General features: G+C 49.4%; 9 protein-coding genes across 9 annotated transcripts; 6 read left to right on the forward strand and 3 right to left on the reverse strand.

Annotated features, from left to right (window-relative positions):
• Window positions 1-652: 652 nt before the first annotated feature.
• LTR84_003636 (uncharacterized protein) lies at window positions 653-1826 on the forward strand (the record flags this gene model as incomplete). The annotated part of the gene is made up of 7 exons (XM_064847220.1): window positions 653-746; window positions 833-858; window positions 1010-1032; window positions 1096-1226; window positions 1286-1353; window positions 1408-1608; window positions 1659-1826. The coding sequence occupies 7 exons, from the start codon at window positions 653-655 to the stop codon at window positions 1824-1826; spliced, it is 711 nt and encodes a 236-aa protein (XP_064704941.1).
• A 1479-nt stretch (window positions 1827-3305) lies between these two features.
• LTR84_003637 (uncharacterized protein) lies at window positions 3306-3809 on the reverse strand (the record flags this gene model as incomplete). Its single annotated transcript, XM_064847221.1, has 1 exon — window positions 3306-3809. One exon carries the CDS (start codon window positions 3807-3809, stop codon window positions 3306-3308), a length of 504 nt encoding a protein of 167 aa, XP_064704942.1.
• Window positions 3810-4369: 560 nt separating this feature from the next.
• Window positions 4370-5566, forward strand: LTR84_003638 (uncharacterized protein; the record flags this gene model as incomplete). Its single annotated transcript, XM_064847222.1, has 1 exon — window positions 4370-5566. The coding sequence occupies one exon, from the start codon at window positions 4370-4372 to the stop codon at window positions 5564-5566; it is 1197 nt and encodes a 398-aa protein (XP_064704943.1).
• Window positions 5567-6153: 587 nt separating this feature from the next.
• On the reverse strand, window positions 6154-7751 carry LTR84_003639 (uncharacterized protein; the record flags this gene model as incomplete). The annotated part of the gene is made up of 3 exons (XM_064847223.1): window positions 6154-6198; window positions 6323-7078; window positions 7287-7751. The coding sequence occupies 3 exons, from the start codon at window positions 7749-7751 to the stop codon at window positions 6154-6156; spliced, it is 1266 nt and encodes a 421-aa protein (XP_064704944.1).
• Window positions 7752-8893: 1142 nt separating this feature from the next.
• CCT4 (T-complex protein 1 subunit delta) lies at window positions 8894-10557 on the reverse strand (the record flags this gene model as incomplete). Its single annotated transcript, XM_064847224.1, has 2 exons — window positions 8894-10453; window positions 10507-10557. The coding sequence occupies 2 exons, from the start codon at window positions 10555-10557 to the stop codon at window positions 8894-8896; spliced, it is 1611 nt and encodes a 536-aa protein (XP_064704945.1).
• A 505-nt stretch (window positions 10558-11062) lies between these two features.
• On the forward strand, window positions 11063-12543 carry RPT1 (26S proteasome regulatory subunit 7; the record flags this gene model as incomplete). The annotated part of the gene is made up of 4 exons (XM_064847225.1): window positions 11063-11157; window positions 11205-11319; window positions 11379-12257; window positions 12313-12543. The coding sequence occupies 4 exons, from the start codon at window positions 11063-11065 to the stop codon at window positions 12541-12543; spliced, it is 1320 nt and encodes a 439-aa protein (XP_064704946.1).
• Window positions 12544-13220: 677 nt separating this feature from the next.
• On the forward strand, window positions 13221-15528 carry SDH1_1 (succinate dehydrogenase flavoprotein subunit; the record flags this gene model as incomplete). Its single annotated transcript, XM_064847226.1, has 7 exons — window positions 13221-13265; window positions 13321-13375; window positions 13431-13504; window positions 13555-13718; window positions 13777-13803; window positions 13889-15250; window positions 15309-15528. The coding sequence occupies 7 exons, from the start codon at window positions 13221-13223 to the stop codon at window positions 15526-15528; spliced, it is 1947 nt and encodes a 648-aa protein (XP_064704947.1).
• A 1304-nt stretch (window positions 15529-16832) lies between these two features.
• Window positions 16833-19349, forward strand: LTR84_003643 (uncharacterized protein; the record flags this gene model as incomplete). The annotated part of the gene is made up of 2 exons (XM_064847227.1): window positions 16833-18631; window positions 19181-19349. 2 exons carry the CDS (start codon window positions 16833-16835, stop codon window positions 19347-19349), a joined length of 1968 nt encoding a protein of 655 aa, XP_064704948.1.
• A 4019-nt stretch (window positions 19350-23368) lies between these two features.
• On the forward strand, window positions 23369-24897 carry LTR84_003644 (uncharacterized protein; the record flags this gene model as incomplete). Its single annotated transcript, XM_064847228.1, has 2 exons — window positions 23369-23965; window positions 24250-24897. The coding sequence occupies 2 exons, from the start codon at window positions 23369-23371 to the stop codon at window positions 24895-24897; spliced, it is 1245 nt and encodes a 414-aa protein (XP_064704949.1).
• Between the last annotated feature and the right edge of the window lie 291 nt (window positions 24898-25188).

The raw sequence follows: 25188 nt of genomic DNA on the forward strand, positions 1-25188 counted from the left end.
GACCACAATCATGCGGAATGCAATAGTTTAACACCATGGAGGCCAACATGGAAGCGAGTGTGGTGGAAACAATAATTTGGTGAGAATAAAGAGTCAAGACGCGATAAAGCGAATGACGACACAATCAGAATAATAATGGGGGTGTAAGAATTGAAGGGCAGATCACAGACGAGTAGGAAATGACGGGAAGGGAAGGAAGGTTTGGAAGGTGGAAAGCGGGTAGGAGCGTCCGAGAGGAAAGAGGAGAGGAGAAGAGAGGGAACTCTGGGAAGGAACGGCGTGACTCGAGAGTTGGGAGGAAGGTGCAAGCAAGGTGCAAGTCCTCCAGGTGAGCGAGCGCGTGATCTCGTTGGAGCAGGAACTCGAACATTAAAATAAAAAACACAGGCGAGTGATGATTGGCCAGTGGGGGCAAGTCAGTTGTGATCTTCCAACGGCAAGACCAGATCAACTCAACTCGTCCAATTCGATCACATGCGACTATAAACACCCGCGCCCTCCCCGCCGCCCGCGTCCAAAGACGCCCATCGTCCACTGCTCCTTCACATCTCTCAACTTCCCTCCGCTCACTGTCCAGCTCAACTCAACTATTTCTCTTATTCCACCATCTGATCCATCTTTCCATCGTATCCAACCACCCTCACACTTCAAAATGGGTCCAAAGAAAGCTGCTCCCACTGGCGCCGAAGCCAAAGACACAAAGGCAAAGAAGCCCGCTGCCGCCCCCGCTCATGCCTCATACAAAGGTCCGTTTCACCCTTCCATCCATGATCGCGTCCCATAACGATCATACCATCATGGTCGCATTGCAATACTGACTTTGTCTATCTAGATATGATCAAGGAGGCTATCCTGAACGTAAGTCTATCGTCTTTGCGACAATGTCGATGCCCTCAAGTTGCCTGTTCCACCACCTTCTATCTGCCCGATTACTGGTTGCAAGACCCAGGCATTCCTCCTCGCTTTACATGACCGTGCAAGAGCTCTACTAACACAACTGGATATGCAGTTGAAGGAACGCAACGGAAGCAGGTCAGTCTCCTCTCTCAACCTCGTCGTCGCTTCACGATTCATCCATACTAACTCATTTCTTAGCCGACAAGCTATCAAGAAGTATGTCAAAGCAAACAACAACATCACCGTCACGTCAGAGACCCAATTCGATTCTCTATTCAACAAGGCTTTGAAGACCGCTGTCGAGAAGGGTGACTTCACGCAGCCAAAGGGTACAACCTTTCATCACCTCTTCTCATACATATCCAATACTAACCTGGCATCTCAATAGGTCCCTCAGGCCCCGTTAAGCTGGCCAAGAAAGAGCCTAAGCCTGCTGAAAAGAAGCCTGCAGCAAAGGTATTTTAGCCCATGCCTCATCATCATTCATTATCATGCTAACTTGGTAAACAGAAGGAGAAGGCATCCAAGGAGACCAAAGAGGCCAAACCCAAGGTAGCAAAGACCAAGACTGCTGCTGCCGCCAAACCAAAGACTGCCGCAACCAAGGCAAAGAAGCCTGCCGCCCCCAAGAAGGCCGCTGCCGCTAAGCCAAAGGCCAACACAGCAACTAAGCGTGCACCCAAAGCCAAGGCTGCTAAGACCGAGGCACCTGTATGAACATGTTCACTCCTCCAGCTTGACTCGTTCTAACTGTATGATAGGCCCCTGCTGTCACCGATGTCCCCACTGTCCTGAAGAAGACCAAGTCTGGTAGAGTCAGCAAACAAAAGGCACCTGCCACCAAGAAAGCACCTGCAAAGAAGACGGCAGCGGCCAAGAAGGCCACACCCAAGAAAGCCACTCCCAAGAAGGCTGAAGCAGCTGCATGAACGATTCCATCTCCGGATGTCGTTGTTAATGACTTGATGTATGTTGCTTGTGCTTTTCTTGTACCAGGTATTATAGGGTCATGTGGATGATGGTTGGGTCCTAAGGATGGCGCGGCGCGTCTGGAGGTGCCAAAGACTTGAGCAGAAGGGATCAGGGCGTTGACCGACATTTGCAATCTTGGACCATGGGTTCTTTTCACCCTGGGTCACATACCTCGGTGTGTTGGGCTGTTTGTCTCATTTTCTACCCAAGGATGGTCTGAGGGTTTGGGCAAAGACGGATATCTATATATGGGCGTTCCGGGGCACTTTTTCAGATGCTGTTTGTTTTTTTGACACTGCATAAGGGATGATGAGCTACTATCAACATGGATCAGGGGGCAAAAAAACACCAACAAGAGGCCGTGGAATGACACCATACCGACGTATAGCGCTTCAAGTCCCCACCTGTTGCGCAGTGAGATATCCGATCTCCAGTGCTCTATTACTCACATATGACATCGGGTACACAGAAGCCAATGGAAAGAAGAAACCAAGTGTCTTGTACAGTAATACTTCACCATTTTCGAGTCTCCTGTTCTTGTTTCCTCCGAGTTGTGCGTAATGGTAATCATGACGTGAAATCCAGTACTCGGTATGTTGAAGTGGTAAGAATAACATACAAGTCTTTCACGGTTCTTAAGCTGTAGAAACTGTTAGTTACAGGCCAGCGTTGGGAGATGCTTCTCCACTCTCCCCCTTTTGGAGGCCAGAGGCCATGCATATTGAGAGAGCATGAGAAGATCCAACAATTGCAACTACCAAGTCGCAGCACTGTAACTAAACCATTGATGGCCGTTTGAAATCTCTTTACATGGGATGAACCTGTAAGAAGTAGCTTACTTTTAGACTGTCGTACATACTTTTGCTTGGTGCGTGTGTAGGTATGAATCGAATTCGTGTTCCAGAGGACTGGCTGCCTTGCATCCCGGAAGTCGAGGGAATATATTCTGCGAAATTCGTAGTATACTTTCTTTGAGCTCGGCTCGATTTGATGAACAACCCACCACTACACTTCTACTATTTAACTCTACGACACAATATATCAATGTCATAAGGAGCATGGTTTCACGTTCTTAGAGAGCTGGTTATGCATACGATCCATGTTTGGTGGGAGAATACAGCTAAATAGCCAAGACCTGAATGAACCTAGCAGTAGCATTATTCACCAACTACTAACCAGCCCTCCCTTCTACTTAAACCGCCCTTTACCCCAAACACATATATATATAATAAGGGACTCCCTAAAAGCCCATTCGCATCTAACCATCATGAGATGTCCCTTTGAGAATGTACTGCATCATGGTCCAGTTCCTCAACGAGTGGAGGATAAGTCGTTACTAGGAAAGTCTGAAAAGGTAGTAGATCGGTCCTTATCCCGCCTCGATGTGACAGAGGTATCATAAAGGCGTGTCAAGGCGCCCATTCTTTTGTCGAGGGCTATATTGTCCAGGAGGAAGAATACCCCTGTGAGGACATCCGTGGTTGGAGATTGAAGAGCTGTTGTGGAGGTGGTCGTCTCCTGTGTTGTGTTGCGGCTGCGACCGGTGTGGGCGCCGGTAGAGCTGAGATGGGAGTAGAGCTCGTGCTGATATCTTGCGGAGAAAGAGCTAGAGGCATATGTGACGATGATGGCAACGGGGAGGGCGCCTCAGCTGTCGGAGTATTGCTAGGCCGCACCATGGTTTGGTTTGGTGTCTGTCTTACTTCTTCGAAGTATTTGACGATTAAGATGGCACCACCGTATAACTCGATTGTTTGCGGTTGTTTTCGAGAGCTCAGACTGTGCAGAACGGTGACGGTGTTGAGAAGGGCCATGATGATGCCCAGGGTGACATTGAGGATTACCTCCGCTGCAAGACTGAAGCTGCTCCTACTGTAATTGAAGTCGTACTCTGGGAAAGTGAAGTTCTCATGTAGCCATGGCATTGATGAGTTTGGCATTGGATGAAATGAAATTGGAGGTGGAGGCATTGATGTCGTCCCTGTCCTCAACGAGACGTGTTGATGATTGTGAACAGGTGAGATGTGTAGTCAATTTCACGAGCGAGTTTGAACATGATCATGATGCTTTCCACGAACCGTGCAGATTTCACGAATTGATATATTCCTACCTGTGGTATTTTTGTTTTCGATACATTTCTGAAGGTTAGGTCCTTATGCGTTCTGTAGAATTCGACAATGATGTTGATTGTTTGTTGAGGTGGTCATGTTGGTCCTTTTGAGCTCTTCCGTTTTCGACGCGTTTTCCACCAACGCTCCATCGTCTTCCCTCCGACGCCCGAAAGGTGGCTGTGATGCCAGGTGGGGGCCAACGCGGTCCTTTTGGTTTCTACCTACCGAGTACACGTCGCGCTGTAGAGGCTGTGCACATTTCATGCTTTGTCAGTATCAAAGACTTTTACTCTTCAGAAATGCAATATCCTCTTGCTTGACATCCCCCAACACGAGACTATGCGTGACAGGCCTAAGTGGTGGCTAATGGTCATCTCAATCGTGATACCATGAAGTCCACCAGCGAACCTCGTTCAATTTCGAAGGCGAAACAGTCTTGTCCCACCTACACTGCTGAACAATGGCTAGAGCATCGAGACCGAATCACAAACCTGTATGTGGAAGAGGAACTCACTTTGAAACAAGTCAGAACTATCCTTGAAGAGGACCATCAATTCCCCGCGACCGAACGCCAGATCAAGAGGAAGATCAAAGAGTGGAATTTGGACAAGAATATCAAAGATGAGGAGATGAGAATGATTCTCCAGCATAAGCAATTCAGAAACGACAACTATGGCAAAGACAGCATCTTCTATGTACGTGGCCGATTGGTTGATTACAAGAAGATCCAACGCTTCATTCAACGAAAGGGATCCGCCAGCCTAAGTGTTTTGCCTGATAGGAGCCTTCTTTCCTTGCCCGAGGACATTATCTGCCAGACACCCACCGACGAGACTCCTCCTTCCTTCCTAAAGATTGACGTCCAGGAGTTCACAACTATCGTCAGTCATGAGAGCGGTCGAGAACGGCCAGAAGACAACAATAATCTGATCACTTCCACATCTTCCTTGAACGTGACCAAACAGGGCGAAACTATCGAGGTAGATCATGTATTCCTCACTGACTTCTGGAAATCATATTGGCCGAATCATACTCCCGGCAACGATATCCGAGACTTCCGATTCCTGGATCTGCCCGTGCAGATTCCAAAATCCGAGGACACGCTCAGGCTGGGTAGATCTCAAATTCGCATGCGACCAAGACTTGCAGGCCAACTTACCGATGACTCCGACGAAGATCGCCTCAACAAGCGTAAAAGACTGAACACCTGGGATGGGGATGAGAATTCGGGTTTTCCCCCAGCCATGCCACGAGAAGACCCATCCTTATCCAGGGCATCTGAATCTACAACAAATGTTGTGACAACTGAGTCGATTACGGAGCACGGCCTTGGAGCTGTGTTGAGCGAACTCCAGGCTATCAAGGGGCAACAGGATACACTGAACAGTATGTTGTCAGCATTAGGTCAGAAACACAACGATCTCAACAAAACTGCTGAGAAGTTCAACTCAGCACATGTTCGTCACGAGAAATCGGTTAATGCCATCTTGATATATTTGGCGTCCGCCTTTGGGAGCAGTCTCACTTCTGGAAGTATTGACCCCGAGATGGCATTCTCGGATCTGAAGCGTAACCTCCCTCATTGAGCACAAGAGCAGTTAGTCAAACCATCACTTGGAGAAATGAATGACTCGCTCTTCGCCGACCAGTCGAGATGATTGGTAATTGCCAGAGTCATACGTAGCATCCATCATATACAGGCCTATGGTCCGCAAAGCAAAGACAACAGGCAATCCACTCAAGCTATCATCGTTTGGTCCACTTGACCTTCAAGTCCTTATTCCGCATCATCTGCAATGTCACTTTCGGCTGACTGTTCTGCATGACAGCCTCGAACCGTGCCTTGACTTGATCACTGGTCTCATCATCACGGACCTTCACCGCTTCACACCGGTAGGATCCAAATATGGACATGAACACACTCACAAACTCAACCTGGCTCATCTTCATGCCCGGACACGTTCGCGGACCCCCTGACCAAGGCAGAAAGGTGCCGCGTGCGGGTGTCTTGATATTTGTGATCGTTGCTGTCTCGGAACCAGGTTTTGCAGAAGGATCTATTATCCATCGAGACGGTTGAAAGACATGTATGTCTTCCCCCCATGTCCGTACGTCGCGGGTCAACGCTACTGTGTTGATGTATACGATTGTTCCGTGTGGAAAAATATATGTCTTACCTCCCGGCGTCGTTACCGTCACGTCCTGGTGCTTGATTTGTCTGGAAAGGTGGGTTAATGGTGGGAATAGCCGAAGTGTTTCATACTAGACAAGTAAGGTTGAAATGTTAGCGCCTGGAGCTTTTATCATGTCGGATGACTGGCTGATGTTGTGTGTGAACTTACCATCAAACTCAGACACCGCGGAAGTTTGGGAAATATTTCATTGTAATCAAGGCTGTCCATGTCTTTGTCTGAAAGCACGGCAGATATCTCTTCGTATAGCCAGTCTTGCCATTCGGGGTATGTGGAGAGAAGTGCAAGGGCATATGCCATAGTATTGGCCGTGGTGTCGAATCCGGCCGCGGTGAAGACGAACAAATTCCCCAGGATTTCTTCCTCACTCATCGACAACGATTTCTTCTTGACGTTCTTCTCGTCAACGGTATCATTTGTGTCATTGCCACCTCCCGAAGCGGTCTCATCCACAAGTCTGACAATCATACTCATCAGATTACTGCTGGTCTCGGAGGACGTATTCTGCCGCGTCCTCTCACGCTCCAGCATCCTCCTGGTGTGAATTGGAAACTCGACCTTGGCGTGCCCGATGGCGTGCCATGGAGGCGAGAAAAGTGGCGAGGTGAGCAGCTTCGTAGGCATTATGGCGGCCTCGACGATGTTTTCAACTAACGTCCACACTACGTCCATGTACGTCAGCTTGAAACCCTCTTCGGGCTTTTCGTCTTTCCCTTTCTTCCATGGTCGGGATATTCCGAATCCAACGGTTCCGAGTACGTTGAGCGCGATCGCTTTCATGCCACGCATCGTGTCGTCGGTCACGCCCTGGAAATCGTCCACGTATGAAGAGAGCATCTGTCGTGCCTGAGAGGTGGACTCGCCGAAGACGAGCTTGCTGATCTTCTCATTGAGATTGGGAGCGATCTTGAGAGGGGAAGCAGAATGTCAGTCTTGGAGATATATACATATATAGCTAGCAAGCAAAATATTGACGGGTATAAGTGTTGTACCGCCATCAGATTTATCTGTGGGAGTCATAAAGGTGCATCGTGACTACCAAGTCGACCCAGGCCAGCATACCTGGTCTACAACATGTCCAAACGGCCAAAAGGCAATGAGACAAAGAACTCACCAATTTCCTCTGCCTCGACCAATCCTCCCCATTACTAGTGAGGACATTCGGCCCAAACACGTTCAAAATAACGCCCGCGATCTCCGTGGTGGGGAAGTCTTTCATCCTCTTGAGAATCTCCGTCGCCAGCTCGGGATCGCGAATCGACATCTCGACGGGCCCAGAAGTGACCAGCACGACGACATCGTTATCCTTGTCATCGCCAAACACGTTCTCCTTGCTGCGAAACTCGAACCCGTAGATCCCCATGTTGATCGTCCGGTACCACGCCGTTGGCAGGTATCTCTGCAGGTATGGTGCCAGCGGCACCGAGAGTATCATCCATATTGGATTGTAGATGTTCCAGGGGATGATGAAGGTTGGCGCCTGGACTTTGCGGGCGGATATGTAGTTTCTACATAGGCTGGACAGGTTCCAGATCAGCCAGACGAGGATCGTCCCCGCGAGGAGGGTCAGCCATGTCATTTTGTTTCTGGCGCGGATAGGGGTGTTTTGGTCTTGGGTGTTTACAGTGGTCGCGATGTGGAGGGAGAGATTGAGTTATACTATTATATCAAGGGCCAGGAAAAGATTCGACGCTTGTTTACTTCGGCGGCTATTGGATACAGTTTCGTGGGCATCAAACACTACTGCACTATCCAATCGCGGAGGCTGCTAGGGTTCCTAAATCCACATGGATTTATTCCATCGCTATACGTTTATGTTAAAATACAACACCCAGCATTCTTTTCCATCACCACTACTCTCATCGTCGAGCTACTTGAAGCGTGAGATTAGTTATTATTGATCCATCGGGACTCGAATCAGAGTAATGCAGCGCTGGTCTCTGCGTATCCATGCCTGGATATCGGTGCCCCTCCAATCGGGGTTTTCATTTTCCAAGCATCGGCGGGAATATGTCAGCACTATTGGACAACACCCCTGCAGGTCTCAAAGGATCAAGATTGAGGCCGAGGAGGATTTGCAGAGTCGGACGGTGGCATGATTCGGATTCGCATTTACCTCTGTTTATTTACCATCACCGCAGCGCAGGATTGCTTCTTCCTACTTGTGGGTGGTTCCAAGTATCCATCTAACTAGTTATTATACTTCCGAGTATGAATGTGGTTTACTCAAGCATGGGTTTTCTAACCAGGCAAATAGGTCTGTGATAGTGAGCCTTAGATCAAAATGGCTCGGGTTCGAAACCGAGACCGAGATGCACTAATTGATAGCATGTGGACAATTGCTGGCTGGGTCGCTGGCAAGTCTGCCCACCTGCTCACGTACTCATAGGTAGTCATGCACGAGTAGCTGGAGAGACCTGTCTATACTTCTTGAAATCCCTGATACCTTGTGTCGGAGAGACTGCTGAAGGTGATAAGTCGCCACAATGTACGGCAGTAGTTCGTAGACTCGTCCTGATTTCTGCATATCTCATCATTACTATAACAGACATTGATCAGTTTTCGAAACATGTTAACGTCAATGCCTAGGAGCAATGTGCTCGTGGGCTTGGAGATTTGGTTCTTCGGCAGCCACGCTATGCAATTCATCATTCCATCGGACCTAAGGGGTGGTGGTGCCGATTGCTCTAATGCTTTTGGTGAACTATGTATACACTCCGTCTATCGTGACAGTGCAATATCATCAATGCGTAGTATCATCTTGACTGTTTCAGCCGCCAACTCAATGGCACTGGTGCTGACCAGTAAAGGTTGGAGTACCTTCTCATCAGCTATGTTGGTTTTTACACCTCCGCTGCGTATGCTAACTCCAGCATTCTTTTCTCCCTGGTCGTGTCGATGTCTCAGCTCTGTCACCACTTTGATACTGTTCAAACCGGCATTCTCTGCCAACGTCGTTGGAATTACCTCCATTGCATCAGCAAAAGCTTTCCAGCAGATGGCTTCGGTGCCAGTCAACTCTCGTGCCTTTTTGGCCAGTTGTTGAGCGACCTCAATTTCCGGGGCACCGCCACCAGCGATGAGAGCCTTCTTCTTTACCAGGCAGCGAATAACACAAAGGGCATCGTGAAGTGAACGTTCAGCCTCATCCAAGACGAGAGTATTGGCACCCCGTGCGACAATGGAGACGGTTTGGTTCTGAGTAGATGCAGCTCGAATACCAGTAATCTTGACGTATCTAGCACCAGAAGAGGTGATTTCTTCGACCAAGTCTGCACTACCGAGTTTGTCTTCGGTGAAGGTGTCGATGTTGGCGATCGGCTTGCAACCTGTGCTCTTGCACAAGAACTCGACCTCATCACGCTCGATGTCTTTGATGGCCAAGATCTTCAATCTCGATAAGAAGTGGAGCGATAGATCGTTGACTGCGTCTCGTAGGATGGATTTCTGGATCAGAAGGACGTTGCATTTTGCCTTCTGAATTTTCTTGACCATGTTGAGTAGATATGTTCGTTCCTCTTTCAGGATCTTGTCCATTTGTCTGTAGTCATTTACTACAATCTGATTTTCCATATCTGGTTTGGGTGGACTGAGTTGGAACTGGATCAGGGCAATGCGCGCCTTTTCTATGCGAGTTGGTCCTCCAGAACCCTTGATGACTGGTTGGTTGAGAACCAAGCCTTCGATCAATTCCGAGTCATCAATGGTGCCTCCAACTTTTTTGATAATTCGGATGTTCCTTAAATCAACATTGTCGGCCGTCTTGGGATCGATTGTTTTTAGAACAGAGTCGACAGCCATAGGTCCCAGTAGACTGGAGTGCTGTGAAACGATTTTGGATGAAAGTGATGTCGAAGCGGCTTGGAGTAATGCAGTGCGGTCTGTGAGGGAGACTGGCTGAGACATATCGTGTAGAATGTCAACGGCAGCCTTTGCTGCACGTTGGAAGGACTCGGAAATGATGGTAGGATGAATGCCTTTACTCAGCAGCCGGTCTGCTGCACCCAGGAGACTTCCAGCAATAACGACGACAGAGGTGGTCCCGTCACCAGCCTCTACATCCTGAGCAGCACTCAAATCGACGAGCATCTTTGCAGCAGGATGCATCACGCTCATACTCTTCAACATGGTATTTCCATCATTGGTGATCAAGGTTTCTCCTTTGCCTGATTGGATCATTTTGTCCATACCTCGAGGGCCGAGAGAGGTTCTGATGGCATCGGCGACAGCACGGGCAGCCATAATGTTGGCTGTCCGGACCGCCATGGGCTTTTCTTTATCCTAAGTGACAAATTAATACAGGGCTCGATTGAGGTTTGGATTCTATTTCGCACTTTGAAGGCGGCATTTCCAATGTTGCCCTGAATGCCTAGGGCCGCAGCCATATTGATAGAGGAGTGATTTGAATTGCGCAAATGCGGTAGAATCTGTAGGTTCTTGATTCTGGTTGTGGCCAAATTGTCGTAACCTAAACGCAGCAGTGGTAGTGGGGTTTTGTGCAGGCGGGAGTGAAATGCAGTAAATTTCCAGGCGGGCGATTTTCTGTTGCAGTGCCTGCGTTTATTCCGGCGCTTATTATCAATAGCGCTTATCGCTAGCTTAACCTAGTCGCGTTCATGAGCGGCGCTAATGAAAGTGGCGTCCACTACTCCTATTGGACAGCTGGTCGCGCCTGCAACTCAGGCACAGCTGCGATTACGATGACTTGGTTATTGCGAGTCTTCCGCCATACAATCTGAATGAACAACACCATTTCATCATATTCGCCCTGCAACATTCAAACCATCACCCACCATCAACCCACCCCCATCTATTTTTCAAATTCCCCCCAGACATCCACTCACCCCTTACACTTTCCCTTTCCTCCATTAAATCCTCCCCGAGGCAACAATGCCCAGCGCAACCGGCTCCAGTTGGGAGAAGTACCAAAAGAACTTCGCCGATGATGAAGAGCCTGAGAAGAAGATTACACCTCTAACAGACGAGTATGTTTCTTGGTCGATATATGAGTCTCTCATCTAAACCTTGACAGAGACATCCAAGTCCTAAAAACCTATGGCGCTGCTCCATATGCTGCCGCCCTCAAGAAGCTCGAGAAACAAATCAAAGAGAAGCAACAGAGTGTGAACGAGAAGATTGGGGTCAAGGTCAGCCATTGCCATGTCAGATCTGCCTGTTTTGTCACCAGTGCTGAACAACTATATAGGAATCCGACACCGGTCTTGCTCCTCCTCATCTTTGGGATGTCGCTGCCGATAGACAACGAATGTCCGAAGAACAGCCACTACAAGTCGCCCGCTGCACGAAAATCATTCAGGACGAGAAGGACAGTGAGAAAAGTAAATATGTCATCAACGTTAAGCAGATTGCCAAATTCGTTGTGAACCTAGGCGAGCGGGTCAGCCCTACCGATATCGAAGAAGGCATGCGCGTTGGTGTCGATCGACAAAAGTACTCCATAATGCTTCCCCTGCCGCCTAAGATCGACCCCAGTGTTACCATGATGACAGTCGAAGACAAACCTGATGTCACCTACGGTGATGTGGGTGGCTGCAAGGAACAGATTGAGAAACTCCGAGAAGTGGTCGAAATGCCTCTACTGTCTCCCGAACGCTTTGTCAGCCTCGGAATTGATCCCCCCAAGGGCGCTCTACTATACGGTCCACCAGGAACAGGCAAGACACTATGTGCAAGAGCTGTTGCCAATCGAACAGATGCCACATTCATCCGAGTTATCGGGTCCGAATTGGTTCAGAAGTACGTGGGCGAGGGAGCAAGAATGGTGAGAGAACTGTTCGAAATGGCTCGCACCAAGAAAGCATGCATTATATTCTTCGATGAGATCGACGCTATTGGTGGAGCTCGATTCGATGATGGCGCCGGTGGAGACAATGAGGTCCAGAGAACTATGCTGGAGTTGATTACACAATTAGACGGGTTCGACTCGAGAGGAAATATCAAGGTCATGTTCGCGACCAACCGACCGTCAACCCTGGATCCTGCTCTGATGCGACCTGGTCGTATTGATCGAAAGATTGAGTTTTCACTACCTGATCTGGACGGTCGAGCTAATATTCTTCGCATTGTAAGTTCTCAATTCCCCCTTTTGATAGATCATCTGCTAACTGAAGGGGCTGTAGCACGCAAAGAGTATGAGTGTGGAGCGTGACATCAGATGGGAACTTATCTCCCGACTATGTCCCAACGCCACAGGTGCAGAACTAAGAAGTGTTGCGACCGAGGCTGGCATGTTTGCGATCCGTGCGCGGAGGAAGGTGGCAACTGAAAAGGATTTCCTTGCCGCGGTGGACAAAGTGATCAAGGGCAATCTCAAGTTCAATTCGACTGCCACATACATGCAATACAATTAGAAGCACGTTGGGCTCGTCGAACCGGATTTTTGAGATAGATTAGCGTCGCATTTGCTTTGGAGTTCGCTGAGATGACTACCAGCGAGGGAAGCCTGCGGGCTTCATGTACTCTGTACCATAAATGAATCACTACAACGGGTGGAGGGTGATGGGATCAGCGTATAATCACTACATCCGAGTACCCCTCGAGGCTGAACTTTGGTGTCTCGACTACTAGTAGGAGGCGAGAAGGCTCCTGATTTTTCCGATGCTTCATGTTCAAGGCTTGCAGATAGCCGTGCCAAGATTCTCGATTGCTGGAAGGTCACGGGAACACGAGTTGCAGTGGCAGAGAATAGCTGGGTCATCAAACAATGATAAAGTCTATCAAAGTCTGGCTAGCTTGACTATCATGGTCGATGAGATGGTATTGAAGAAATGGCCACGGACATATGAAGGAGGAGATGCTCATGACTCGAGTTACCCAAGTACTTCAGTAGTGTGTTTTGATGTGCCTAGGCAAAGCCGAATTCACTAATCCGAGTCCCGTGATTCGCCAGCAGAGCTTCAACGACGCATCGATTCTCGTTCCGAATCTCTACATGCTACTTGCGTTCTCTTCCATTCTTGTCTTTCTTGCTCTACATCGCTCTCCGCTCCGAAATCCCCAGCTCTCTGATGATCTCTAGCCGCGCAAGATGAGTTCTTCATCTATCTTGCGGAGCTTGACTCCTGCCGCAAAGGTATGCGCATGCATTCCATCTCTGTGCACTCTTCCGATCCTGATCCGATTTGCAGTTCTCTCGATCCTTTGCTCGGAGCACGAGACATTTCAGTTCAACTCGACCTGCCGGTATGTCGTCTACCTCCCTATCTATCTTCCGGAGCATACATCTGACTCACGACAGCACTTATTTATGGCACCCAACCTTTACGAGCGAAAGAAGCCGAGGGACCAATCAGCCGACAATACCCAGTCATCGTGAGAGAATCTCGACCTGAAGGATGAGTACAAGAGGCTGATACATGCAGGACCATGAATATGATGCGGTTGTCGTTGGTGCAGGTGGTGCAGGTCTAAGAGCAGCTTTTGGCCTGGCTGAAGCGGGCTTCAACACAGCCTGTATATCCAAACTATTCCCTACTCGAAGCCACACGGTGGCGGCCCAGGGAGGAATCAATGCAGCGCTCGGAAAGTAAGTTAGAGTCGTCCTGTATGAGACGTATGGGGATGCCCGGCTAACACGTTTGCAGTATGCACGAAGACGACTGGAGATGGCAGTATGTTCCCCCGTTTTGAGCTTCTTTACGGCCCTTGGTCGTGGGCCAAATCAAAGAACTATACTAACTGGTCACCCTTTTCCAGCATGTACGATACTGTTAAGGGATCCGATTGGCTTGGAGACCAAGACGCCATCCATTATATGACTCGTGAAGCCCCTCGATCCGTCATTGAACTCGAAGGATATGGCTGCCCATTTTCGCGAACCGAGGACGGACGGATATACCAAAGAGCATTCGGTGGTCAATCACAGAAGTACGGTAAAGGCGGGCAGGCATACCGCTGCTGTGCTGCTGCCGACAGAACTGGCCACGCTCTCCTGCATACACTATACGGTCAATCATTAAATTACAACACCAACTATTTCATCGAATACTTCGCCTTGGATTTGATAATGGAAGATGGTGAATGTCGAGGAGTCCTCGCCTACAACCAGGAAGATGGCACCCTGCACAGATTCCGCGCAAACAACACAGTCTTAGCAACTGGTGGTTATGGTCGAGCCTATTTCAGTTGTACATCCGCCCATACTTGCACGGGTGACGGCATGGCTATGGTTGCCCGTGCAGGACTACCCAACCAGGATCTCGAATTCGTCCAATTCCACCCTACTGGTATCTATGGTGCTGGATGTCTGATCACCGAGGGTTCTCGAGGTGAGGGAGGTTATCTATTGAACTCGGAAGGTGAACGATTCATGGAACGATATGCACCAACTGCCAAGGATTTGGCTTCTCGAGATGTCGTCTCAAGATCCATGACCATGGAAATCCGAGAGGGGCGTGGTGTCGGTCCGGATAAAGATCACATTTATCTGCAACTGAGCCATCTACCAGCAGAGGTGCTACACGAACGTCTTCCTGGTATCTCCGAGACAGCATCCATCTTTTCTGGTGTCGATGTTACGAAACAACCGATCCCCGTTCTTCCGACTGTGCATTACAACATGGGTGGTATCCCCACCAAATATACTGGTGAAGTTCTCCGCATCAACGACCAAGGCGGTGACGAGGTTGTTCCTGGTCTATTCGCATGCGGCGAGGCTGCATGTGTCAGTGTTCACGGTGCCAACAGACTTGGTGCCAATTCTTTGTTGGATCTGATCGTCTTCGGGCGAGCCGTTTCGCATACTATCCGTGATAATTTCTCCCCTGGAGCACCTCTCAAAGAGCTTGCATCAGATGCGGGTGCAGATTCGATCAACGTTCTTGACAAGGTCCGAAATGCGGACGGTCCCAAGAGCACCAACGAGATTCGAGCCGCCATGCAAAAGACCATGCAAACTGATGTCAGTGTTTTCCGAACTCAAGAATCCCTGGATGAGGGTGTCAGAAAGATCAATGAGGTCGATCAGACATTCGACCAAGTGGGTATCAAAGACCGCAGCATGATCTGGAACTCCGACCTGGTGGAGACACTGGAACTTCGAAATCTATTGACTTGCGCGTAAGTCACTGGTCAAACAGCTGGGCATATTGACATATTTGCTAACAACTAATTGCAGAACACAAACGGCAGCATCAGCAGCCAACCGCAAGGAGTCTCGTGGCGCTCATGCCCGTGAAGATTACCCTGAGCGTGATGATCAAAACTGGATGAAGCACACACTGTCATGGCAGAAAGCTCCCCATGGAAAGGTTGAGCTCGGTTACCGAGCCGTGGTCGGCACCACTTTGGATGAGAATGAGTGCAAGGCTGTGCCTCCGTTCAAGAGAACATATTAGTGCTCCGGAGAAGGTGGGAAGTGGTGACAATATGGGTGTAATTTGACACCTTTGATGTATTTGTCCCCATTGCGCACAGACCGTAATCAGCGTAGTGTACAAAAAGAAAATATATAACACCTTGACTACGAAAACAGTGGTATCCTCATTCCCCTATGACGTACTCACAGCCTAAGATATCCAAAGATCAGCAATCATCTGAACAAGCCGAACTCAGGGCATGATAGACCATGTACCTTCATTTCCCATCCAGACCTCATGCAGTCTCCCTGCGGCAACATCTAGCCTCGCTCCAGCGCCAAAGGTCTCCTTGGTTGGGGTTTCATCCTCGGGATATGTGATAGTCAAGGAACCCCGGCGGATCAAGTGCGTCGTGAGGCCTGAGTGCGAGTGTGGAGAATAATGTGCATTTGGCCCATCTGTCCAGGTGAAGACATGGGAGAATCCCCAATTGCGGACTGTTTGCTCGTCATCTGCGCGTGACTGCTTCGGCGTGGAACTTGTCGCTGGGTTGTCTTGTCTTGTCATGGTGGTTTCTTGGGAGTTGTCCAGTTAGGTACTGAGTCTGCACCTAGGTACCTAGGTAGTTAACTAGCACCTAAATCCTCTTAACTAATTCCCATGTGTGGTGTGCATTTTATGGATGTGCTGACGTGTCCGATAAGGATAAGGGCACCCTGAAGGGCAGGTGGGCTTGGCCTACGCCACAGGGTCCCTGACTTGGATCTTGATCCTTCAGGCCCTCAGGCAACTTGCAAGGCATGTTCCAGGGATCCAAGTTTATTTCGAGCTCAGGCTGTATGTTTGTTCATGGGATAAATATCCCCGCGCGTGCCACCAACTTATTGTTGGTAGAGCCTACTTCTGGCCCCTCGGACGAACCATCACCATCTACGACTGTATAGGTTGACGCGCATGTCCATGAGCACTTCAAGTTCCGCTGAGATGTTCACTTTTGTTTGCTGTTGGATGACACTAAATCAAAGGCTACATTGAGTCGCATTCCTTCCTTCCATTCACATTCATGCAAGCGCCACTAAGCTGCTCCTTCCCTCAACCTCGTTCAGGCGCAAAGGATCCCAGGTCCTCCTCGACTTACCAATAGAAAGTTACTTCGAGGCCCAGACTGCCACTCCCACAAACGTCTCTTTGCTGCGACTCCTAACTTCATCCCTCCCTGTTCAGCTGAGCTGAACTCAACGTGTCCGCTCCCTACTCTGCCTCCCGCTTTGACAGCGCGTATATAATCCATTTCACACTCTGTGCCTGGACTCTCTAGCTCTGGGGAGTGTCAATCACACATCATGGCTTCCAACAAGGCCACCGAACATCAACTTCCAATCCGCGCAGCAGGAGGTGGCCAACCTTCAGAGAAAGCTGCTTCCTTTTCTCTGACTCCCTTCTCAGAAGCAACTCTTGGCCATCTCCTTTCCGCATACAAGGCATTGCCCGCCCAACAAAGAGCCCAAGATGGCCATCAATTTTCGGACGAGTCGTCCTTTCTATCCTACATGGCATCTCCCGAGTCGGCTGCCATGTCGGACTCAGTCCCGAATGATCTGAGTTACCCTCTCTCGTCCTACTACATCAGTTCAAGCCACAATACCTATCTGTCAGGCCACCAGCTTTATGGCGATGCTAGCGTTGAAGCGTATACCAATGTCCTCAAGAGGGGCTGTCGGTGTCTAGAAATCGATGTTTGGGATGGCAGCGACTCGGATACCAGTAGCTCCGATGAAGACGAGGAACGCTCCAAGTCATCTCGCTGGGGCAAAGTCAAGGCTAAAGCCTCCCGCATGCGTTCCCGCTCGCGTTCTGGGTCTATGCGTAGCAGTGGTCCACCAAAGGCTCAGTCAGACGCACAGGGAGGTACATCACAATCATATACCGAACACCACATTTTGTCTCGCCATTCTTCAATAGCCTCCACCACCAAATCAGCTTACCTTTCCCCTCATCCTTCTCCCAACATTTCCTCAAAATGTGAACCTCGTGTACTTCATGGCTATACCTTAACTCAGCCCATTACTTTTCGCGCCGTTTGCCATGCCATCAAAGATTCGGCCTTTGTCAGCACCGACTTGCCACTCATCGTATCGCTAGAAGTCCATGCCTCCCCTGCCCAGCAAGAGATGATGGTACAGATTATGAAAGAATCCTGGTCGAGTCTACTCGTCAACCTTAGCGCCGAATCTCAGACAGCCACTCTGCCCTCCCCAGAATCACTGAGGAGAAGGATCCTGATCAAAGTCAAGGCGGTGCCTGTCCCAGATGAATCGAGCGCTCATATCGAGCATGTTAAGTCCAACACGACTGATGGAAGTCAGGAGGATGGTGCTTCCTCATCTCCGGAGAAAAAAGTGAAGAAGCTCTTGACCGCACTTTCGGACCTTGGAGTCTACACACGCGCGTACACTTTCAAAACGTTTTCCCAACCCGAAGCGAAAATCCCCACGCACGTCTTCAGTTTGTCTGAAAGCAAAGTCCACGACATGCACCCAGATCCCTCTTCCGGTCCAGCATTGTTTGAACACAACAAGAGCTATCTCATGCGCGTGTTCCCAAAAGGTACTCGCATTGGCAGCTCAAATGTCGATCCGACTTTCCATTGGCGACAGGGTGCGCAAATGGTGGCCTTGAATTGGCAGAAACTCGACAAGGGTATGATGCTGAATGAGGGTATGTTTGCCGGTTGTGGAGGCTGGGTATTGAAGCCAGAGGGCTATCGCACACGTCGTCAGGGCGAAGTGATTTCAGAAATGCGCGGAGATCCGAAATCAGCAAGTCTTTCCAAGAAATGTGCGCTCGATCTTGAAATCTCCCTTCTTGCAGCTCAAAATCTACCACTGCCTATCGACAAGGACGTCTCGCATGCGTCAAAACTGAAACCCTATATTAAGCTACATCTGCATGTAGATACCCATGGTCCTCCCGGTCAAGGTCACACGAAGCCGGAAACAGATGCACATAGTGGAGAGGAGATCGATGAAAAATTCTATGAGCGGAAATCTGCGACATACAGAACATCAAATCCCGATTTTGGTGGTGAAAGGGTGACGTGGAAACAGATTCCGGACGTGATGGATGAATTGAGCTTCATCAGGTACGTTTCCACCTTCTTATTGATGACCTCCTTCTGTTCCGACCCCTTTGAGCCTCTTGCATCCGATTCGGATTCAAGGCTCGTCAGATGGACACCATGACTGTTTTCTTTTGATGATCTGCCCTATTTCGTATTTCTGCCTAGGACACGACGGCTTTTCAGCCCAGTGGTACGATGTCAAGCCTTGTGGCGGTATCGTTTGATACTCGTCAATCGATCAACCAGCGCGATCTTGGCGATAGTCAAAGCCAGATCGTGATGCCCTATGCAATGTCGCGCATTTGGACGGCTCTTAAAATCGTGGCCGTCCAATCGCATACCTTTGGCGCCTTGACGACCCTTGCAACGATGTCCTGTCAGTTCTGATGACCCTGGTGATTTTCCGGCTAAGAGGGCTATTCTCTGCACGATCATGTTGTACGAATCACAGAATCTGTCGGCAGCGCTGGACATGCTGGTTTTGATCCTGCTATGTTATGTGACACATCATATTGTGGCTTGAGTTACAACCCACAATGAACTATTACTGACATCTGCACTACTCCATAGGTTGAAAATCAAAGACGACCGATCCATTGGCAAGGACAACCTACTTGCCTGGGCGTGTATCCGCCTTGACCGCCTTAAGCCGGGCTATCGATTTATTCATCTTCTTGATGCAGCGGGTTTGCCCTCGTCCGGCGCACTTCTCGTTCGGGTGACAAAGCAAGTGAGTTAAACGGGCGGGGAACCTTTAAGGTGGAGCTTGGGTTCTGGCCCGCCCCCACTCAAAACACAATTGACTACAACTACTCGTGCGAGTACATCGATCTCCTCATCTGAGTTAGCATGCTCGAGTTCACAACATCCCCTCCTGGCTGTGTTCCTTGCGATCGCAGCATCTGACTCGCACCCATGGCACTTTAGAGAAGCCTTGTCCACCAATGCGCCGTGGTTCACCAACGGGGAACGTCTCTGCCGGTGGCGTTTTAGAGAACACACAATCGTCTTAGCGATGCTATCATCATGTTGCAAGGATGTGTACTGGGCCAATGACATCTACAACTAATTCCCCAGACCCATGATTCCGGAATCGAGCTAATGTGTGCTATCGGCAAGCTGCTCGTTTCAGTACAGCTTGGAAACGCATTCTACCGAGCATTTTATTCTAGCCCTTTACATGTTGGAGCTCCTTGATGGACTTTAGCATTGGACTTATCTGCGTGTGAACATCCGTAAATGCTCAAGCGACACACTTGGTCACTACCCCTGCATGCCGGCTCAGAATGTCAACTACTCCCACCCAGCTGACATTCCTTAAATCTTATCATATCAAATCAGAATCTTCAGTTATCCACTGCACAAGCTTGGATTGCCTGGCCCTACCTTCCACCAACCTTCATGTGACATTGTAGTCTACAATGATGCTTAATCAGGTTTATTCCCCTCTTACAGCCCTCACGGCCAGCATGGTCGACTCGCGGGTCACCGTGCCATTTCTTCAAAGTCAAAGCTTCCAAGATACGAGGCCCACATGACGGGGCAGAAGGCGCCTCGAACTTTCTTCTGGCGATGCATGAAGACTGTATGAGCTGGCAAATGAACTTTTGCTGCCGTTGCTTCCAAGTTTCACAAGTCTGGTGTTGAGAACCAGGAATCAGCTCACCGACAAGCTCGTGAAACTTGATCGCTTGGTATCTAGACTACCGATTACTGATTTATTGAGTTCACGACGGAATGATCCTGCAGAAACGTTGACTGAGCAGAGGCGAGAGGAAACTTTGCTACTCTCGAAACGTACTCCCTGCAACTGCGCCATAACTTTCTGGCTAGTTGCGAGGCTTGGGTCCAACTATTCATTCCGCCCGAAGCTGTGGGTCAATACTCTATCCTGTGGTGCCAACTTATGGACGATACTGGACTTTATTCCACTATACGGAAAAAGTATAAAGATTGCAAAGTCACCGCGTCTTTTCAGTATCTACTTCAGTCGTTCTTGATAGAGATACCATACCCACTGTCGATACATTCAATCCATCACGTTACTATACCTCCTTTTCAATCATGCCCTTTTCAACTCTCGAGGTCGGCATTCCCTTGCTCCACGGTGGTGACCATAAACAGCCATCGCTCCCGTCTCAGCAGGTGCCAAAAGTCCGAGCTCGACCAGTAAGTCAATCTCAGGAACCATGATTTCTCAATCATAGCTGACCGCGCTGTCTTTACAACGCAAAAGATGAACGGCACACGTTGTCCCAAATGCAAAGGGAATGGGGAGGAGGTCTGGGTCATTCCAGGCACACGTTGTCACAAATGTGGCCATCCTTGTTGAATCAGGTTTTCCTTGAAGTTCAAGCTCAGCGTTTGTGGTGGAGGGACATTGTCATTCATTCGTTCGGGAAAGGAATCCTGGCGTTGGGAATATCGCCCGTTTGAATCCCTCACTGGGGAGGCTAGCGAAAGCTGGGGGACTGGATGGTTGTTTAGAGTCCAAGGCAGATATGGTCCGGGCCATGTCTCTGGTCCTGGGCATTCCAAAGACGGAAGATCAGGAAAGGTACACAGCCTATCCTTCACGAGTCAAAAGCCCATGTCATGTCCTCAAGCGCGGACGGATCGGGTCTCAACTGTATGCGAGCGCCAGAGTCAAAGTCAAAGTCAAAGATCATCCTCGTGATGTTGTGGGCTCAGCAGAGTACCAGGCTAGCTTGTGAGGTAGTTGGAGTGGTTCCAGCCCTGGGAGGCTCAATCCCACCGTATCTGATCCTGAGTCCTGACTGGCTGTTCTGTTTAATTTTTTCACCGCATAAGGGCAGGCTGAAGGGTTGAAGCTGCCTTACTCGTCGCTTCCTAGCAGGTCCTGTCCAGAGCCTGACTGGCCCGTACTTTCGATTCTAGTCTGGGAAGAATCTGGTCGGCCCGACGCTGCGCCGTCTCTGATAGCCCCTGCAGTTGGATAAGGAGAGATAGACAGAAAGCGTAAAAGAGAGTAGCCAAACATTTTAAAGTGGAAGAGGGCCAGGGCCTTCTTGGTCGACAGATACGGCGGTGGGCACATAGGTACTTACAGTACCTCGGTGTGCTGTGTTGTGCCGCTGCGCTTTTGTTTGCACTTACGGTGGAAGTTAGACCGTTACTAGTTCCTACCTCGGGTGGTGAAGGCCTCATCCCCGTCCGTAAGCAGCCCTCGGAAGTATGCCGCGTTGCTGCGATGACGGTAGGTGTAGGTGTATTTCTCGGGAGTCGTCTCCAGTACAGCCTGCATAAGGGCCGAGGGTTCTCACGATTCCGCGTTTGGCAGTCGTTGGATGGACGCCGCCATGTCTGCAACGCATGGCCCAGCCCGATGTACGAGTTACATACGCAACAACACCATGTCAGGGCTCTGGGTTGCCGTCCGCATCGAATGGCATTGCATCTACCGAGTTTCTCCAACTTGTTGATTGAACAGGGGACTTCCCTGTAGATGAGCATCGGGCCCAGAAGAGGAAAAGATTTTGGCACATGCGCACACCCTTTGTTTTGTCAGGCGTGGTTTTGTGGTACTATTTTCCAGCCTTGTTCCTCCGCACCCCCGGTCGGGTACCTACGAGTAGGTACATATGTACGAATGGTTCACTGTGAGTATCCACAAAAACCCGTCGTGTATGGAGTCAGCAAAGTCGAGTGGGCTGACCATCTTGGCCTTTGAATCGGATCCCATAGGCCATGATGACGGGGAACGGACGGAGGTAGTCAAGACTTGAAACAAGAATACGTACTCCAAATCCAGTAGTAGTGTTCAATATTCATTTATTCCGTAGTGGCTGGGCAGAGCAAGATACACCTCGGCTTTTTGGTGTATCGAGTGAATTGGTCGCCTGAATGGCTGACGTATGCTTTCGACGAGGGAAGAAGGAGCCTCGAAGAATTGTGTCAATTGCCCAATTATACTATGCATTGGTTCATCCTGGGACGTTGGCACGGGCTGCCCAGAAGCATTATTGAGGGTTGTTAGGATGACTGAAGATCCATACATACGAAACGGCTTGGTTGACTGGAGGTACGAGTACACTGGGAATTCAGCAGGCCCCTGATCCGTACATCTTCCGTGGTTTTCCTCAACGTCTTGCCCGAAGGCTTGGTTTGGAATCCGTTGTCGGTGAATTGTGAAGACGTGTTCGACCAATCCAGGGGCCAGAGAGGAATAATGCGAAGAAGTGGAGGAAGTTGATTTACGAAAGATTAGTGTTTTGTTAAAGCGGCGACTCACTCCATCACTTCTGGCAGCCACTTACCAACTTCAGTTCCGTGGTGGAAGGCTCGACCAAGTTTGTTGCCATTCACAGACTCCCATCATCCCACGGAAAATTCATCTTGGTACAAGGAATTGCGCAGTGTTTCTCGTCAACTCCACAGCTATCTAGATTATCAGGTCAGTTGCTCTCACAAAGGGTTGAGAAGCTGGCACCCTGCTGCCCACAATTCAACAAAGAGATTTTCTCTACAATCAACACGCACACCGAACGACTTCTCAAGTTACACGTGCAACAGCTGGAACTAGCCAACCAGATATGCATTGGGAGCCCGGTCAATAGAAGTTGGATGATGAAAACGGCCGGCTTGAGCCTTCCGAAACAACGGCAGAAACTCATTCGGCAAGAAAGGTGATAGTACCGCTGAGGAATTCACTAGCCTGTCTCTGCTTCAGGTTATCTGGCACTCCACCTCCAGCTTCACTAACCTCGACACACCCCCAAAAGGGCCACCATACAGAAGATGACAAAACCAAAAATCTACCTATATGCCGAGGCGTTAATGCATATCCGTCAGCTCACACTACATGCCTCCCTCCAGACGGACAAAAACGAACACACTAAAATATTCATCTCGTCAGACAAGCAGATCATCACAGCCATTCACGATGGTGAATCCTCTAGCATCTATCTTCCTACTCAGATATCAGGCACTGCAGATGTGACTTTTCCTACTGAGAAAAGGACCGAAATCTCTGCTCGAGTACAGATTGATGATGCCGACCAATTGAAGGCTGGGTCCGAAGATCTGGCCGGTGTGGAAGTTCCATGGTGTGCCACTGACCTATCGGACACCACGTCTGCCGAATGCAAGAGTTGCAACAGCAGAATTCTGGATGGTGGCAAGATCACCATTTGGAAAGATCTGCCAAGTGATCACTGGGCAGACTTGATGGACGTCTGGTTCTGTCACAAGCCTCACAATGACCACTCTCATGACCAGCATGCCGCTGAGGCTAAAGGCTTCTCTGCTAAAAGCAAGATCACTGCTCAACCGGGCACTGGGTTAGTGGACGCTGTATCATTTCTGCTCAATCAAGCCGATTGTTCTGGTATTCAGGTAAGCCTCCATGCAAGCAAATCAGCATTTCATTCCTCCCGCCCTCCTTGGCGAAAAGAAAGAGACTTGTCATCCTCGGTTCGAGGTATTGTTGACTCTGCCTCTGATACACTCGCCATAGACCAAGTCTGCTTTTTGCGATGATGTGAGATTGCAACCTCGTTTTCAACGATGGTCGAATCTCCTCGAACCGCTCATTAGTCTCTCCTTTCACCTTCTAGTCTAGTACAAGACGACATGAAGAATATTGCAGAGGCACAATTCGGCTAATCTCGAAGGGTTAGGAACGAGATTTGTCCCATCAGAATGGCACCACCCTGCATTGTGCATCATGCAATACTGCCCTCGGTTCTAGCCAAGAAGATGGCTATTTCAGGTTGTATAAATCAAGATTAGTACTGAAGACAGTCCAAGGCCTAGAACCGCAGAAATTCCCTCCATCTGTGTTTATCTGTAGCCAATTGCTGTCCTTGATTGAGAGTACAGTCAGTCGCAAGATTGTGCTTCACAGCGAAACTCAGATGGAGAGGGAAACTGGAGGCGGTTCCGGAGGGCTCATCCTCTGGATTTTCAATCCAGACCTTTACTATTCGAGTTCGAGTCGGGGACCTACCGTTCACCGTGCAATGAAGGTCTTTTACAAATCTCTTCTGGAAATTGGAGAATTCTTAGACGAAAACTCCAATACCCACGAAGAGCTAACCGTACCACCAGAAGATTTGGAGGATTTCAAGAAGACGTTACATGATAGTACCACAATTCTCCCACAATCTGCAAGGTCGTTTCAGGATTGGGGAGTTGGTCTAATTGATCGATGGGAGAAGAACGCGACTGGTGCTTCATGGATGGACAAGAACCCACTCAACAAAAAAGTGGATCCAGGATTCGAAGCTTTCAAACTCCCCGAAGGCATGCAAGAGCTCTACTTGTGAACTTTTGAAGTCATGAGAGGCGACTCCTTCGTCCAATGGCTCGATGCAGGAAGTGAACTATTCGACAATCAATTGCCCACTTCCTGTTGTCGCACGCGCACAATCACAGCCCGCCAACGCTCCAGAAGACAAGTGTAATCAGGCATTCCAGTTTCTGGCCAATCAGCATTCAGATACTCTGTTTCATCCCACCGGGGAAGGGTCCTTAGTGGCCTAAGCAGAAGCTCTCCCCCCAACGGGACAGATCGCTTCCCTTAGCGAGACGGAGCAGAATTGATTGTGGTCCGGTGA

The sequence above is a fragment of the Exophiala bonariae genome (genome assembly GCF_035927105.1).
Source record: "Exophiala bonariae strain CCFEE 5792 chromosome Unknown scaffold_17, whole genome shotgun sequence".
Classification (NCBI taxonomy): Eukaryota; Fungi; Ascomycota; class Eurotiomycetes; order Chaetothyriales; family Herpotrichiellaceae; genus Exophiala; species Exophiala bonariae.